The 16,219-nt window shown below is 43.6% G+C and overlaps 1 protein-coding gene across 2 annotated transcripts in view; it reads right to left on the bottom strand.

Annotated features, from left to right (window-relative positions):
• The window catches only part of DOCK2 (dedicator of cytokinesis 2), a 406,045-nt gene that overhangs the window by 317,581 nt on the left and 72,245 nt on the right, over nucleotides 1–16,219 (bottom strand). For both annotated transcript variants that reach the window (XM_022595138.2, XM_022595139.3), the window contains exon 22: nucleotides 15,980–16,114. In XM_022595138.2, the coding sequence (XP_022450846.1) occupies nucleotides 15,980–16,114 (135 nt within the window). The remainder of the gene's footprint in view (nucleotides 1–15,979; nucleotides 16,115–16,219) is intronic.

Raw genomic sequence — 16,219 nt, 5'->3', positions numbered from 1 at the left:
GAACACCTGAGGAAGTGTCGAGTCCGAACACGGTGAGGTTTGCATTACTGGAATCGTCAGTTGAGTGGTAGGATGGCTGAGGGCCAGAGAAGTTGCCAGGAGAGGGCAATGTGGCAGAAAGACCAGTGGTCTGTGTCCCCGGACTGAATTCTAGAACAGATGTCAGCACCATTGTGCATTGTCACCTTTAGGAGGTCACATCACTCTGGGCGCTGGGTCCCTCATCTCTAAGTAGACACATTATCATTGAGGGAAACCTCCAGGATTCCTAATTGGCTGCTATTGTCAAAGAGTCAGCATGGGGTATGACAGTCATCCAAGGGCAACCCTGCTCACTCTGCAGAGCTCCCCAACATGAAATGGCCTCATAGCTGCCCAAGCCAGAGCCTGGGGTAAGTAGGGGTGGATCTGGAAGAGCCTGAGGGTCATTCAGTCATCAAGCCCCATTAATTCCACCCCCCCAAACCATTTTTTTCCAGCTTTATTGAGATATAATTGACATATGATACTGTGTAAGTTTAAGGTGTACAACGTGATAATGTGATACAAGTATACGTTGCAGAAGCATTGCCACAATAAGGCTGGTTAACACAACCATCACCTCACAAAATTACAGTTTTGTGTGTGCGTGTGTGTGTGTTGAGAACTTCTAAGATATACTCTGTTAGCAACTTTCCAGTACATGATACAGTATTGTTAACTACAGCCACCAAAGCCATTTACTATCCTTCATCCTCATCGCCACCATCTTCATCCAAGTCCCCGTCACCTCTCACCTGTAGAGGTTTCTGAACCATCTCCCTTCTTTCACTCTTACTTCCTTTCAATCCATTTTCTACACATTGGCCAGAGGGACCAATTTAAAAACACAAATGTGATCATACCATTCACTTGTTCATAATCCCTGTTTTTTTCTTTTTTTTTACTGTATAGCACAGGGAACTATATTCAATATCTTATAATAAACTAACGGAAAAGAACTGAAAAAGAATTCAGATATATATATATGTGTATATATATATATATATATATATATATATATGTAAAACTGAATCACTTTGCTGTACACCTGAAAACAACACAATATTGTAAATCAGCTACACTTAAAAAAAAAAAAAGAGTCAGTATAGCTCCCAATTTCCCTCAGGATATTGTCTAAATGCCATGGCCTGACCTTCAAGGATCGTCAAGATCTGTCTCTTCCTGTCCCTCCAGGCAACCTACTGCTACTCTCATCCCTCCATCAATGAATTCCAGTCACTTCTGCCTTTCCACAGCTCAACTGAGTCAAGTTCTCTACTGTCTCAGGGACCTCCCTCCAGCTTTCTTTTCACCAGTTACACCCTCCTCCTCTTTACCTGCCAACTCTTACTCATCACTCAGGTCACAGATGGCACTTCCTCCAGGACACCTCCCTGACTTCATGATGAGATATGATCTCCTTGTTACATGCTCTCAAGGCATCTCACACACACATCTCTTTTAATTTCATATGCGCCCACACGACTACCTGCTTAATGACTCCCTTCCCACCTAGACTAAAATTCCCATGACTAGGCTCGAGTCTCTCTGATTCATTGTCGTATTTCCAGTGCTTAGCAGAGTGGTCCAGTGGCTACTCAATAAATATTTGTCGGGTAAACACTTGATTGCTAATGCAAACCAAAACCTTGACCACTAGACAAATACTTCAGTGACACTTTTAGAAACTTTCATTATCAAGTCAAGGGCTTAAAAAGAAGGACCAAGTTTTAGGGCTCAGTGTACCTGGGACAGGTATACAATGTGTTGACGCTTAATGTAAGGAAGAATAAATGCTGAGTTACAGGCCTTTTAGAAGCTGTATGCTCAGAGGGAAATTAGATTTCCAGGCCTGGGATGACCTGTGAATTAGTTACAAGGCACACATTCCTCCTGCCCCATGGATACCTCCAAAATGGAAAGTGGCACAGTTCCAGGTTCAGAGAAGCAGGACACGCAGTGTGTGTAGCAGACCAAAGCTCCCGGGCAGGACCCTCAACAGGCTCTCTACTGGTTTCTGGGGTTTGGGAGAGGCCACCTTCTAACATGTACTACAGTGGAGGAGGCACCAGATTATCACATTAAATCATATCAGAAGAGGAAATGTTGATCACAGAAGAGGGGTCCTGATCCAAAGAGGTGAGCTTTAAAACCCAGGGCTGCATTTCAGTCACCAGACCTTAATGACCCAGTTGTGCATACCTGGTTTAAAACCAAACACAGAGAGCAAGCCATGAGGGACGAGGGAAGGGAAAACTATAAAATAATGGACTCTCTAAAGTCTAGGAGAAGGACACTTTTACTTGGCTTGAGCAGTTGTGTTTAAGGTTTCCATTAGATAGTTACTTCAACTAATAAATATTTGTTGATCACCTACTATGCACCAATCATTGTGCTATCAAGGAATTTATAAGGAGAAACAAAAATCAACCCCCAAATATGTAAAATGGCAGCTATGATATGTATTTGGGTGTCAATTTTTATTTCTCTTTCCAAATTCCTTGAGAGCACAGTAATTGATGTATAATAGGTGCTCAACAAATATTTATTTGTGATACATACTTGAAAGACAAAATACATGGGCAATGAGAATTTAAAGAGATTTGACCTAGCCAGAAAATACAGGGATAGGTTCCCTGAGGAAGTGAAGCTTGAGGTGACCCAGGAAAGGAGAATAAGAAAGAACTAGGAGAAAAGGAGAAGAAAGGGCATTCCATCCACAGGTCAGCAAGCACACAGGCCCTGCAGCAGAAGGGAGCCGAGTGGGTCAGAGGGACTGAATGAAGGCCCCTGAATCCGGAGTGGAGAGAATCTGGGTAAGCCGGGTGAAAAGAGGCTGGCGGGCAGCCAGGACCAGACTCTCGCAGGTCACGTGAAGTTTTGCCTTCATCCTAAGAGCAATGAGAAGAAATTAGAGGATTTTAAGAAGGTGAGCACCTCAGTCAGACCTGAAATGTGGAAAGATCATTCTGGCTGCAGTGAAGTTTAAAGACTTCTACTTCTGACATTGTGGTAGACACAGTGCCCTAGAAAACCTCTCAATAAAAATGACTCCCAGGGCTTCCTTGGTAGCACAGTGGTTAAGAATCCACCTGCCAATGCAGGGGACACAGGTTTGAGCCCTGGTCCGGGAAGATACCACATGCCGCAGAGCACCTAAGCCCGTGAGCCACAACTACTGAGCCCGCGTGCCACAACTGCTGAGGCCTGCGCGCCTAGAGCCTGTGCTCCACAACAAGAGAAGCCACCGCAATGAGAAGCCTGCTCACCACTACGAAGAGTAACCCCCGCTCACCACAACTAGAGAAAGCCCGCGTGCAGCAACAAAGACCCAACGCAGCCAAAAGTAATAAACAAATTAATTAATTAAACGTCACTTCATGAGAATCCTCACAATAACACTGTGAAGTAATCCCAACTTTAGACGAGGAAACTGGGGCACAGAGGTTAGGTCACTTGACCACAATTATACAGGTAGTTACTGGGATTATTCACTGCTGTACTGGACCACCTATCTCAACTACTTGCTTAATTCCTGTACAGGCATTTATCATGGTTTGCCACGACCTGGTGTATTTGTTTATTTTATTGTTTTCCCCCACAGTATTATATAAGGGAAGCATGAGGGCAGGGCCACATCTGCCTTTTTCACTGCAGTATCCTAGCACAGAACTTCCAAATAGTAAGACTCAAAAATGTTTACTGAACGAATGAATGAACAAACGAATTGAACTGAACTCATATGTCTTTGCAACTGACTACATTAGGAGAGTAGATCTGAGATACAGAGGAGCTAGTTTGGAGATCTGAAGGACAGTGACCGTATGTGCCTCATAACTAAGTCCTTTTTAATTTTCCATCCACCCCAAAGACACAATAAGAAACAAGCCCAACAACTGAGTAATGTATTATTAATACTTCCTAATAAGGAAACAAATTCTACTTCAGGGTGATGCCTGCCTCAAGTGCATCTGAAGTGGATCACAAAATACATCTAGTCATCCTGATTCAGTTCAGCATCCCTGACAGTTAGGTTAGCTTGGTGAATTTCACCCCTCTGGCAAACTAGACCGTTTATTATCCTGCATGTCCATATTAAGTTACAGGGGATTTGCAAACACATATCCTAAATCTACGTATTTATTCAGTAAATTGATCTCCCACCCAAGTCATTCTCTGAGGAACTGTCAGCCTAGGCATTTGACAGAAAGTTATTTTTGTGCAAAGGCAAAGATTCTACCAGCAAGCTAGCCCCAGACTTCTAACAAGGAGTTAACAAGGAAAGGAAATCGGCTACTGCTTCAACCTGAAAGAATGAATATCTGTGTCCTCCTTGGCTTTTCCCTTAACTATCTATAGCATCTTGTTCTGCAGAATTAAGCCATTTAAAGGTACGATGGAAGCAAACAAGACCAGCATTTTACACTTTGCTGTAAGCAGAGTATGAGATTGGTAAGAAATAGGAAACAACTGGCTCAGCTTCTGAGGGATGGTGGGGGAAGCCAGTCTTGGATTATACCCTGGCAAAGAACAGTCCACAATGTACGTAATTCACGTGCAGATGGTGGGAAATCGATCATCAAAGCCTGATCCCTCTGCCCGCGAAGGCCTCCTGTCTGGATACTAGGAAAGATGCTAAACTCTGGGAAAGGGTCCGCTGATTCACCAAAGATCTCCTAAGTGTGAAATATCTTGTTCCTGATCAGTTTTCAGTTCCCAGGACCTCACTGTAACAGTGAATACTGCTGACATTCCCTCTCGGAAATGCTCCGTTTCCTGGGTCCTGTAATGCCAATGCTTCCTGCTTCCTCTCCTATATCTCCAATCCTCCTTCCCTGGGACTCTCCCCTCATCCACCCCTCCAACATGCGAATCTCCTGCATTCCATTCTGAGTTTTATAGCACTGCTCACCTTGTGCTGCAGCTTCAAACACATCCTCTTTCTACCAAAGGAGATCAATTTCTACCAAAACCATATCTCCAGTCTCCACTCCCCTGAACTCCAAATCTGTATCTAACCGCCTGCTGTGCATTTCCATCTGGCTACGCCAGTGAACACCTCCAGCATCACATGTCCCAAACACATCGTCTTCCCCCCAAAACCTGCTCCTCCCCTCACTCATCATCCTGATGAGCAATACCTGATAAAAGTGGACCACAAAGTTCAGGGTCAGATCAGCCAGTTGGCCCCCTCCATCAGTTCCACTCCCACATTCAATTAGTTTGGGCAATCCTGCCATCTATAAACCCTCGTCTTCTTACTTTCCTTCTTCTCCAGCCCCACCGTGACTACCTGAGTTCAAGTCCTCCTGCCTGGATTACTGCAATAGCTTCGTTATTGATCTCCTGCCTCCCCTCCTCCGTCTACCACATACTAACCTTACTTCTGCACTAATCATTCTAAAACATGAATCCAATCATGTTAATCCCCTGCTTTAGAACTTCAATGGCTCCCCACTGCCAAAAGCAGGGGCTTCCAAAACTGCTCCTATGAGAAAAAAAAAAAAATTTTTAAGTATGAGTCTCAACAGATGCTTATTTATATATAAATTATATCCACGTACTATTCTAACTCAAATGTTTATAAAGTTTAGTTTCTTCATCTTAGGACAAAATGAAGAAATGTTAATATTTTTGTCTGATCCCAGTAGATCAGTTTGTACCTCGGCTGGGGTATTCGCTCTGTGCTCTGAGGATGGAGGGTAGCATCTATGCCAATATCCCCCAGCACAGAGGATGACATCCAACTCCTTGGTCTGGCATTCAAGGTGTTTCACAATCCAGCTCCAGATCTCCTCTTCAAACACCTCCTCACTCCTCCACCACCACAGCTGCACCCACTAGCGACTGTTCCATAAAAGTGCCGTTCATGGGCAAGCACAAGACAGCACAAAGAGCTGAGACTTTGATGTCAGATCCCTCCCTGCCAACATCTAACTGTGTGACCTAAAGTCACTTTCTGCACCTCTCTGGGTCTCAATTTCCCCTTCTGTAAAGTGAACATAAAATGAATATAATAATACCTGTACTTTGCAGGGTGGTCTTGAGTATTAAGTGAGGTAGAGCAAAAAGTGATACAGGGCCATGCAAAGAGGAGAGGCTTTTATAAATGGTACCTCAGAGTAAGTTCTATATCATATGTTGTCCCCTCTACTTGGAATTCCCGATTCTCTTTTCTTCCATGGCCAGGCTTCTTAAATACCTTCCAATGTCTGGTTTAAAAGATCACCTCCTCCGAGAAGAATGACTCATCCTCCCGAGGTGGAGTCTGTCATTCAAACCTGTCTGCCCCCGGGGAACCATTTGTAAGCCTCCACTGAATCATATCACTGATCAGTGCTTATCCCAGGCATGCTGGCATTTGACTGCTGGCAGGCGTGTCTTTCTTGCTCCCTAAACTTCTGCTGCTTGAGGAAGTCTGACATTAATTTCAGAGTTCCCAGCACTTAACAGAGTCCCTAGCACATAACAGGTGCTCAATAGTAGTTTATCAATATTTCCATATGCAAAGGGGAAAGAGGACTGTTTAAAAGTGCACATATATGCACAATTTCATGTTATAATAAGGACGACTTACTTAATGATTTACAAAATGCTTTCACATATGTTTGTAAGAAACAGGTTGTTACCTTCCCCTCTGCCCTGTAGCAACTCATAAAATAGATAATAACTTAGAGAAAAGTAACTGTTTGACTATATCCCTTTGATGAGTTTTCTCTTCCATCCTGATCTGATGCCAAGTTAATGTTATCATAAAATAATTCCATTAAGTGCAATTGTGCAGTTTACTGAGCCATTACTGTCATCAAAAAGTGAAATTACATTCAAAGCCTAAAACAGAGGTTTACACAGGAATAAATGTCATTAACATGGCAAACAAATTACATGCAGGAGAAAGAGAAATAGCAATATGACCAGAATGCCAACCCATCCTCAGCATAAACAGATGATCACATTTTAATATTTATTCATACATGAACAGTGAAAACAAATCACACTGGCAAGTACCTTCGAGTTAAATTCATATTTGTTCAAAAAGGCGGAGGCTTATGTATCCTCTGTGACCGCAGGCTACACTGGGCATGCCTGAGCTTTATGCAGACAACCTTGCTGCCTAAAATATTCATGACCTGCAGGATAAACTAGTGTATAATATTTACATAAGAAGAAATTGAACTGGTGGAAAGATGAGGTGAAGGCCAGGGGAGGGAGGGCAGGATGGGTAGAATAAAGCCAGACGCAAAATAAAAAGGCAAAAGCGAGCATCAGAGAGCATCAAATTATCTGATGCTGAAGGCAATTAGAGAAAGGGCAATGATGTCTGGCCCTGGGTGACCAGAGCCAGACTGGGGCTGTCTGCTGGAGGCGAGAACCGTGGTCCTTTGAGCCTGTGTTAATGGAGTGGCAGTCCCAGTGCAGGCAAATGACACTGTGCATGCCATGGCCAGCCTGCCCAGGTCCCAGGTGAGGGCTGGGGAGCAGAAGGACTCCTGGAGATGCTGCTGCTCCCATTGGGATACTGAGTGCATTCCTCTTTCCCTGACCAGTGACGACTTGTCTCCAAGGGGTGTGAGCTCACCTGGACCGGCCCCATGTCAGCTTTTCTGTGTTCATTTCTTGTGAGGATATGAGGACAAAGTCACTGCTGGCGGGACAGCCTCGCCATGCTGGCGAGGACGCCCTTCCTGGCAACTCCTGCTCCAAGTCATCATGCTCTTCACTGAAGTCCTACTGTGCTTAGGGATGGATGGCAGCACCTAAACCCACACAGCCTCGCACCTCTCAGCAGCCCCAGCAGCGCCCAGCAAGTTGACCCTTCCAGCTGGAGTTGCTTCCTCTCAGGACAGCCCCTCCTCTCGGCCAGCCAGGCTTCCCACCTGCACAGCCTGGAAAAAGTGCCAGTTCTCAAATCTGCTTAATCAGGTGAGGGAGAATGCGAAGCTTGCTCTACTGAGTCTTAGCTGTGTGACCTTTGAGCTTGAATTGAAGCCTCAGCCTCCTCATTTGTGAAAGGGGGATAGAAGTGCTGTCCCACTGCTTACTGAAGGAGTGCCTACTGTGTGCTGGGTGCTGTCCTCAGCGCTTGGAATGCAGCCCGAAACAGTCAAAGACTCCTGTCCTCGTGGACCTGACATTCTAGCAGGGAGAGCGCTAAAATGTCATAACTTATTATTGTATGTTAACATGTGATTAGTTCCATGGGGAGGAAAAATGACAGAAAGCAGAGTGAACGGGAGGGCAATCAGAAGTGCCAGGGGCCAGGTGAAAGGCCCAGGCTGCTCTCTGGGAAAGGCTGGATGCTGCCTTATGCCCCCTTCCAGCCCCTCCTCCCCCACTCACACACACAGGCACCCACCACACCCTGGTCGGCTTGTTCCTCACCACATACAGGGAGGGGGAGACCAACCCCTTAGGGTCTTTTGAAATACGAAGAAAAATGTGTGATCAGGAGCATGACTCCTGTGCTGGGCTCTTGGGCCCACTTCAGTCTGTCTGTCTCAAATCTAGGTATTTTTGCTTCAATTTTATTTTATTTTTAAGAAAACAAAACAAAAATCTGCACTAATTTACCTGGTTTCGTACGAAAACTTTTTTTTTTAACTTTTTACATTTTTTGGTGTCCGTTTGTATTGAATAATTTGCTACATTTGTAAAATGTAATTTCTAACGTAAAAAACATAATTTTTTTCTTCTCAAGATTTTTTCTTAAGAGGAGAGAAAGATATTTTTTCAGGAAAAACAAACTTTAAAATAAAAGAAGAGGAGAATAAAATCTACTTCTCCCCTTTTCCCAACCTCTGTCTACCCCTCTTTCCCAGGAACAAATCAAAAGGTGGATCGTCTTGTAAAGAACGTAAACTTTTAGTCCAGAATGATGTCTTTTTCTCAATGCAGTGAGCTGTAGATTCTCTAGTTTGACCCCTGTGGGTGGGAATGGGGGCACTGAGGTAACATGGAGAGGAGCTCGGGGGGAGCAGGGTAATGAATTTGTTTTCTTTAGGGAAGGAGGAATACAATCAAGCATTTTGTATTCAGAATGTTGTGCAATATTTTGGAATGGAACATTGGTGTGTTTAGAGATTTAGTTTAAAAACAAAACAAAAAGATTGATCAAATCTGTACAGTTTATATTGTTCCAGATTTTTTTAAGTTTGTATTAAAAGCATGATATATAATAACAAAAAAACAAACCAAAAAAAGAAGTGCCAGGGACAGGGCTTGCCCCTGTACATAAGGGAATGAGGAGAAGTTTGAATAAAGCTCTAAAAGAGGCGAGTGGGTGAGCAAGCAGTTGTCTGGGAAAGGGTGCAAAGGCCCTGCCCTGGGAACCTGAGCCACAGCAAGGAGGCCTGTGAGGCTGGCACACAGTGAGAGAGGAGTGAGAGGAGGTGAAGTCAGGAGACGAGGGTCTCCACCGCATTTATGTGAAGGCTGATGGAGATAATGAGTGAAATGCACTTAGCAGGACATCATAACCGTGGGCACTCGCTATGTGACAGGCACTGTGCCACATGCCTGATGTCCGTGAACTCAGTGAGTCTGCACAACCACCCTGCAAGGGTTGTTCCGTACTTGCCTGTTTTACACACAAGGAAACTGAGCTTTGGGCAGATTATTTAATCTGCCCAAGGTCATAAGCCTTCATAACTGGTAGTGATAGGATGCAAAGGCAGAACTCAAACCCAAGTAGCCTAGCTCCAGAGACAGTGCCTTTACCCCCTGAGCTGACTGACTCGCAAGCAAAAGATGTGGATGAGTGTGGCGAAGGAGAAGCGTGTGATGGCAGAGCAGCCCCAGGAGAGGGATAACATGGAGAAGGAGGGGGAAGCAAGAACTAAGCAGGTCTGTTACAAGAGCAGAAGGCATGAGGCCAAAGAAAAGACAGGCAGAGCAAGCAGGGAACAGAGGGAGAGCTGGGTACGCAGCTGCTTGGCCACAGGGGCCTGACCACACACACACAGGGGAAGTGGGAGCCACAGACAAAAGCAGGGCCCGTGCAGTGGGCCAGCAGCAGACCCAGGTGGATTCACGGAGCCATAACAATTCCCTACATTGAGGTCCTCTAAATGCACAGACACCTGGTAAAGGTGTCCCATCCTCCTAAAAAATAGAGAGCAAGAAATGTTTTGTTTAGCATGAACAGTAAGCCAGATTGTGAGCATGAATCAAGACACTAAAACTTTCTCTTTCTAATCTGAGTTTTTAAAACAAGTACCCTTTCTGTCTCTCCTAGGTGAAAACATGATAACAGCTAACAGATTTATTTTGCTCACGGAATAAATATCAGACACTACATGGAAGCTCTGTACATGTAATCTCATTTCATCAACAAAACACTAAAAGCTGGTTTATCCTCATTTATGGGTGGGGAAACTGAGGCTCAGAGAGGTTAGGTCACTCACTAAGCCAGGTGCTGACAGGGACAGGAAGTGTCCAGTATGAGCACTGACCATCACTGAGCCAACACTGCCCAGTACAGTGTGAACATAACCATGCCCCACACTATCCCCTATACTCCAGCCTACGGCAGCACCAAGATTTACAAGGAACACAGACAAGCAGGAGCAAACGCTATTATTGCAGAACAGAGCTCTGGATCTTCTCTCATTCGGGAAGTCATCCTTACAGAAGCTCTGCAGTCTCATTACTATGTTCCTGGCCAGCAGGAAGGGCAGCTCTTCCTGGAGTGTCCACCACGTGGACCAGGGAAGCATGGACTACCACAGACTCTGAGTAATTCCACAGGCTCAGAAACCTTGGGGATCAGCTCAGCTGGTTGTCTGAGGTCCGGGATAAAAGGCACTGCAAGGGGGTTTATAAAGAAACTCAATGCCTAGAACATAATCACTTCGGCTCCTTCTGAATGTTCCTCACTACGCTCTATACCTCCCAGGGCCTCAGTCAATCTAGAAAAGCCCAGTGGATACTGGTCATATTTATGGCCACTCAGCATCTTTTGGACTCACTTCCTACAATTTAGAATTCCCCATATCTTGAAGCCTGCCTCCCTATGACAGAAGCTCAAACCTGCTCTGCCAGCTTCCATTGCAACTATGGCACCGGTATGTGCCCAGAGACACCTGTACAGACTTTGACTCAGGAGCTACTGACATAAGAAGAGGGGACAGGAAAATCATTTTCTTTGGCTATGTGACAAAATGAATGATTCTTACAAAAATTCCAATCCCGTACAAAATAAATGCACAGAAATCTCTTGAATTTCTACACATTAATGACGAAAAATCTGAAAGAGAAATTAAGGAAACACTCCCATTTACCACTGTAACAAAAAGAATAAAATACCTAGGAATAAACTGACCTAAGGAGACAAAAGACTTGTATGCAGAAAATTATAAGACCCTGATGAAAGAAATTAAAGATGATACAAACAGATGGAGAGATATACCATGTTCTTGGATTGGAAGAATTAACATTGTGAAAATGACTATACTACCCAAAGCAATCTACAGATTCAATGCAATCGCTATCAAACAACCAATGGGGCTTCCCTGGTGGCGCAGTGGTTGAGAGTCCACCTGCCGATGCAGGGGACATGGCTTCGTGCCCCGGTCCGGGAAGATCCCACATGCGGCGGAGCAGCTAGGCCTGTGAGCCATGGCCGCTGAGCCTGCGTGTCCGGAGCCTGTGCTCCGCAACGGGAGAGGCCACAACAGTGAGAGGCCCGCGTACCGCAAAAAAAAAAAACAACAACCACCAATGGCATTTTTCACAGAACTAGAACAAAAAATTTCACAATTTGTATAGAAACACAAAAGACCCTGAATAGCCAAAGCAATCTTGAAGAAGAAAAACAGAGCTGGAAGAATCAGGCTCCCTGGCTTCAAACTATACTACAAAGATACCGTAACCAAGACAGCATGGTACTGGCACAAAAACAGAAATATAGATCAATGGAACAGGATAGAAAGCCCAGAGATAAACCCACGCACATATGGTCACCTTATCTTTGATAAAGGAGGCAAGAGTATACAGTGGAGAAAAGACAGCCTCTCTTCAATAAGTGGTGCTGGGAAAACTGGACAGCTACATGGAAAAGAATGAAATTAGAACACTCCCTAACACCATACACAAAAATAAACTCAAAATGGATTAAAGACCTAAATGTAAGGCCAGACACTAGCAAAATCTTAGAGGAAAACATAGGCAGAACACTCTATGACATAAATCACAGCAAGATCCTTTTTGACCCACCTCCTAGAGAAAGGGAAATAGAAACAAAACTAAACAAATGGGACCTAATGAAACTTCAAAGCTTTTGCACAGCAAAGGAAACCATAAACAAGACGAAAAGACAACTCTCAGAATGGGAGAAAATATCTGTAAATGAGGCAACTGACAAAGGATTAATCTCCAAAATTTACAAGCAGCTCATGCAGCTCAATATCAAAAAATCAAACAACCCAATCCAAAAATGGGCAGAAGGCCTAAATAGACATTTCTCCAAAGAAGATATACAGATTGCCAACAAACACATGAAAGGATGTTCACCATCACTAATCATTAGAGAAATGCAAATCAAAACTACAATGAGGTATCACCTCACACCAGTGAGAATAGGCTTCATCAGAAAAATCTAGAAACAATAAATGCTGGAGAGGGTGTGGAGAAAAGGGAACCCTCTTGCACTGTTGGTGGGAATGTAAATTGATACAGCCACTATGGAGAGCAGTATCGAGGTTCCTTAAAACACTAAAAATAGAACTACCATATGACCCAGCAATCCCACTACTGGGCATATACCCTGAGAAAACCATAATTCAAAAAGAGTCATGTACCACAACGTTCACTGCAGCCCTATTTACAGTAGCCAGGACGTGGAAGCAACCTAAGTGTCCATCAACAGGTGAATGGATAAAGAAGATGTGGCACAGATATACAATGGAATATTACTCAGCCATAAAAAGAAACAAAATTGAGTTATTTGTAGTGAGGTGGATGGACCTAGAGTCTGTCATACAGAGTGAAGTAAGTCAGAAAGAGGAAAACAAATACCGTATGCTAACACATATATATGGAATCTAAAGAAAAAAAAATGGTTCTGAAGAACCTAGGGGCAGAACAAGAATAAAGATGCAGACGTAGAGAATGGACTTGAGGACACAGGGATGGGGAAGGGTAAGCTGGGACGAAGTGAGACAGTGGCATGGACATATATACACTACCAAATGTAAAACAGATAGCTAGTGGGAAGCAGCCGCATAGCACAGGGAGATCAGCTCGGTGCTCTGTGACCACCTAGAGGGGTGGGATAGGGAGGGTGGGATGGAGACGCAAGAGGGAGGGGATATGGGGATACATGTATACGTATAGCTGATTCACTTGGTTATACAGCAGAAACTAGCACACCACTGTAAAGCAATCATACTCTAATAAAGATGTTAAAAAAAAAAAAGTTCCAATCCTTCTCAACAAGTTTTCTTCCTCTCTTACCCAAGTGTATCTTGCATATTGATACAGGAAAATCCCTAGCCCTTGTAAATGCTCATGTGCAGCATGCCCAAAGAAAAAATGGCAGGGAACAATTAATGGGAGCTGGATCAGCTGTAACTATGCACACCAGGAAAGACAAAGGAATAACAGGAAACGGAAACACAATACCAGACACAGTAAGCTCCCAAAGCAATAACTATATTACAATTTCCCACCAGCTGGCTTAGAAATCTCAAAGCACTGAAACGCCTATCTTCCATTCCCAAGTAAAATTCCCTTCTAGTTTGGGGAAATACTACCATCACTTCCCAATGTCCCTGAGGCTCCACTGAAGAGAACCCATTGTGAAAGATTCTAGAATGAACAAGACCTACTACCTTCCCTTGGCATGAGGTCCTAGACACTCCTTGCAGGTCAGCCTATATTTCTGATCATGACAAAGGATTCAAGATTATGTCTGGATTACCTTCGAGACATCTCCTCTGACCAAATGGCTTCTCCTAGCCCCCAGAATGCACTTCATCCAACAAGCGTTCTTGAGTGTCAGTGATGTTCTATATATGCTATGCTGGGAGCACATAAGGGAATAACAGATTATCCCACTCCTTAAGAAGCCAAAACTCACTTAGAGTTCCAGCAGCACTGAATTTATACTGAATGAAGAGCTGGGGGCACTGCAAGATGACATGCCCTCAGGTAGAAAAGAAGAAAGCAGAGGTACAAATGCTCTGTGTTCCAGTGGAGGAAAGAGACGAAGACTAAGAGAGGTAAGACAAGGAGGAAGGGAGGAAGGAAGGAAAGGAAGAGAGGGAGGGAGGGAGGGAGGAAGGAAAGAAATAAGGAATGGGGGGAGGGAGGGAAGAGAAATAAATTAAAAGGACAAACTGAGGCATAAGATATGATACATGGAAAAGATATGTTCTTGTAGATCTGAAGTTCTCGCTTGGAGATGGGATAAGATATCATTGCCTAATCTGGAATTACAATGTTTGAATCCTTGAACCTCTCCAAGAGTTCTACTCTTAGGAAGACCCATAATTGTCTCTTACTGGTTTTCAAATAATTCAAGTATTCTTTCAAGTTCAAGAATACCCCTAAGACTTCAATACACAGTCTCTGCCTTGACTATGTGACAAAAGAGAGGAATCGAAACAGATATTTCACTTTTAGAATAGCCTAAGTGACATATGTTTTGTGACATGGTTCAAGACACTCATCTCTTTCTATTCGTCAACTGAAATATCAAAGAATTCTCCTACAAAGGAGAATCTCAAATAATTACCCATTTCAGCTGCCTTTGAGTATGAAGCTTTCATAACTCATCCAATGTCTTGATCAGAATGATGATTTACGGACTTCTACTTTTTTTTGAGAAACCATCCCTTCAAGTAAACAAGTTCATACCATAAGTTGCTGACCTGACCCATGGCTCCAGAGGTGAACATGTGGCCATAAGTACACAATCTGCATATTCATTCTCCTGGTCACACTGTTTAAGACCTTAGTACATGACTCAAGATAGCTCTTGGCATAGGATTTTGGTCGAACAACAGGGAACCTAGCGTTGCTTAAGCTAGTAGAATATGAATCTGAGTTTCCCAGTGGCTTCCCCTTGGAAAACTTGCCTCAGAAGGCAGCCAACAAAAGGAAAGCAGAGCCAAGATCTAGAGAGACAGAGACCATCCGAATGACACTAAGCATCTGGACCCAGCCGTACCGAAGGCCAAGTACCCCCAAGATTTTTCAATAATGCGAAATAAAATAAAGTTCTATTTCCCCCTGAGTCAGCTTGAGTTGCCTGCTCTTCCTTTGCACCGATAAGAATCCAGACAATACATTTCCTGTATGCTTCTTATTTCCCATCACACACAACCAACCTGGTCACACACACAACCAATTCCCTGCCTAACTCTGTCTTGTAGCCAGGAGACACATAAATTGTTATTTTGCAGGTTGCGTTGGAATGACTCCACCTCTAAAGCCTTTTAAACGGGTAGCTAACCTCTGTGATGCTGACCATCGAATATCAAATCTCTTAGGTGCTCTAACATGTCAGCTCACTTTTTGGCCACTAGGATTTCACGGGCAGGCGGATCAGCTGCAAATACCCGCTCATCTGTCATGTGCATCCTCCTAGAACCAAATAAATGTCAAATTCTCTGAGATCTGCTTCCCTGTCCCCGTGGAATATAGATTCCTGGAAGGTTTTCACCGTATCTCAAATCAAATGAAGAATGTTAGATGAAATGCAGAAGAGCCTCAAATCACAAATCATAGTCACTGGAGGAGACATAACTCTTCAACATATGAAGATTTCTTCTTTTTTTCCCCCAAATGAACTTGGAACAATTATTACCTATTCATAACTTTCTAAATTGGATTTTTAAGCTGTTTTTGATCAGCAGCTGGTTACAATTTTGTAAAAGAGTTTCTCCAATGGCACAAATACTGCTGTACCCCAGAGGAATTGCAGAGTTAATCAATCACTTACATAACTCGTACTCACTGTGAAAATAATGTCCTTGACCGAACAATGAACTTGAAAACATATTCCAGAGCTTTCAGCGTTCTTAAAATTGGCTCACATTGCTCTCCTCTGCTGGAGGTATCCAAGTAAGTCTTCAGCACCATCATCAATTTCCTGAATAAGGGATTATATTTTCAAAATACATCTCTTTTCAGCCCACAGCATGGTAATTAGTTTGTTTACTAAATTATAAGGCATTCAATCAAAGGTTAGAGGTGA

The sequence above is a fragment of the Delphinapterus leucas genome, chromosome 3 (assembly GCF_059928025.1).
Source record: "Delphinapterus leucas isolate spDelLeu-1000000601 "Yukka" chromosome 3, BTC_Dleu_Yukka2, whole genome shotgun sequence".
NCBI lineage: Eukaryota > Metazoa > Chordata > Mammalia > Artiodactyla > Monodontidae > Delphinapterus > Delphinapterus leucas.
Note: the sequence above shows the minus strand (reverse complement) of the source record. Positions and strands in the feature narration are given on the sequence as shown.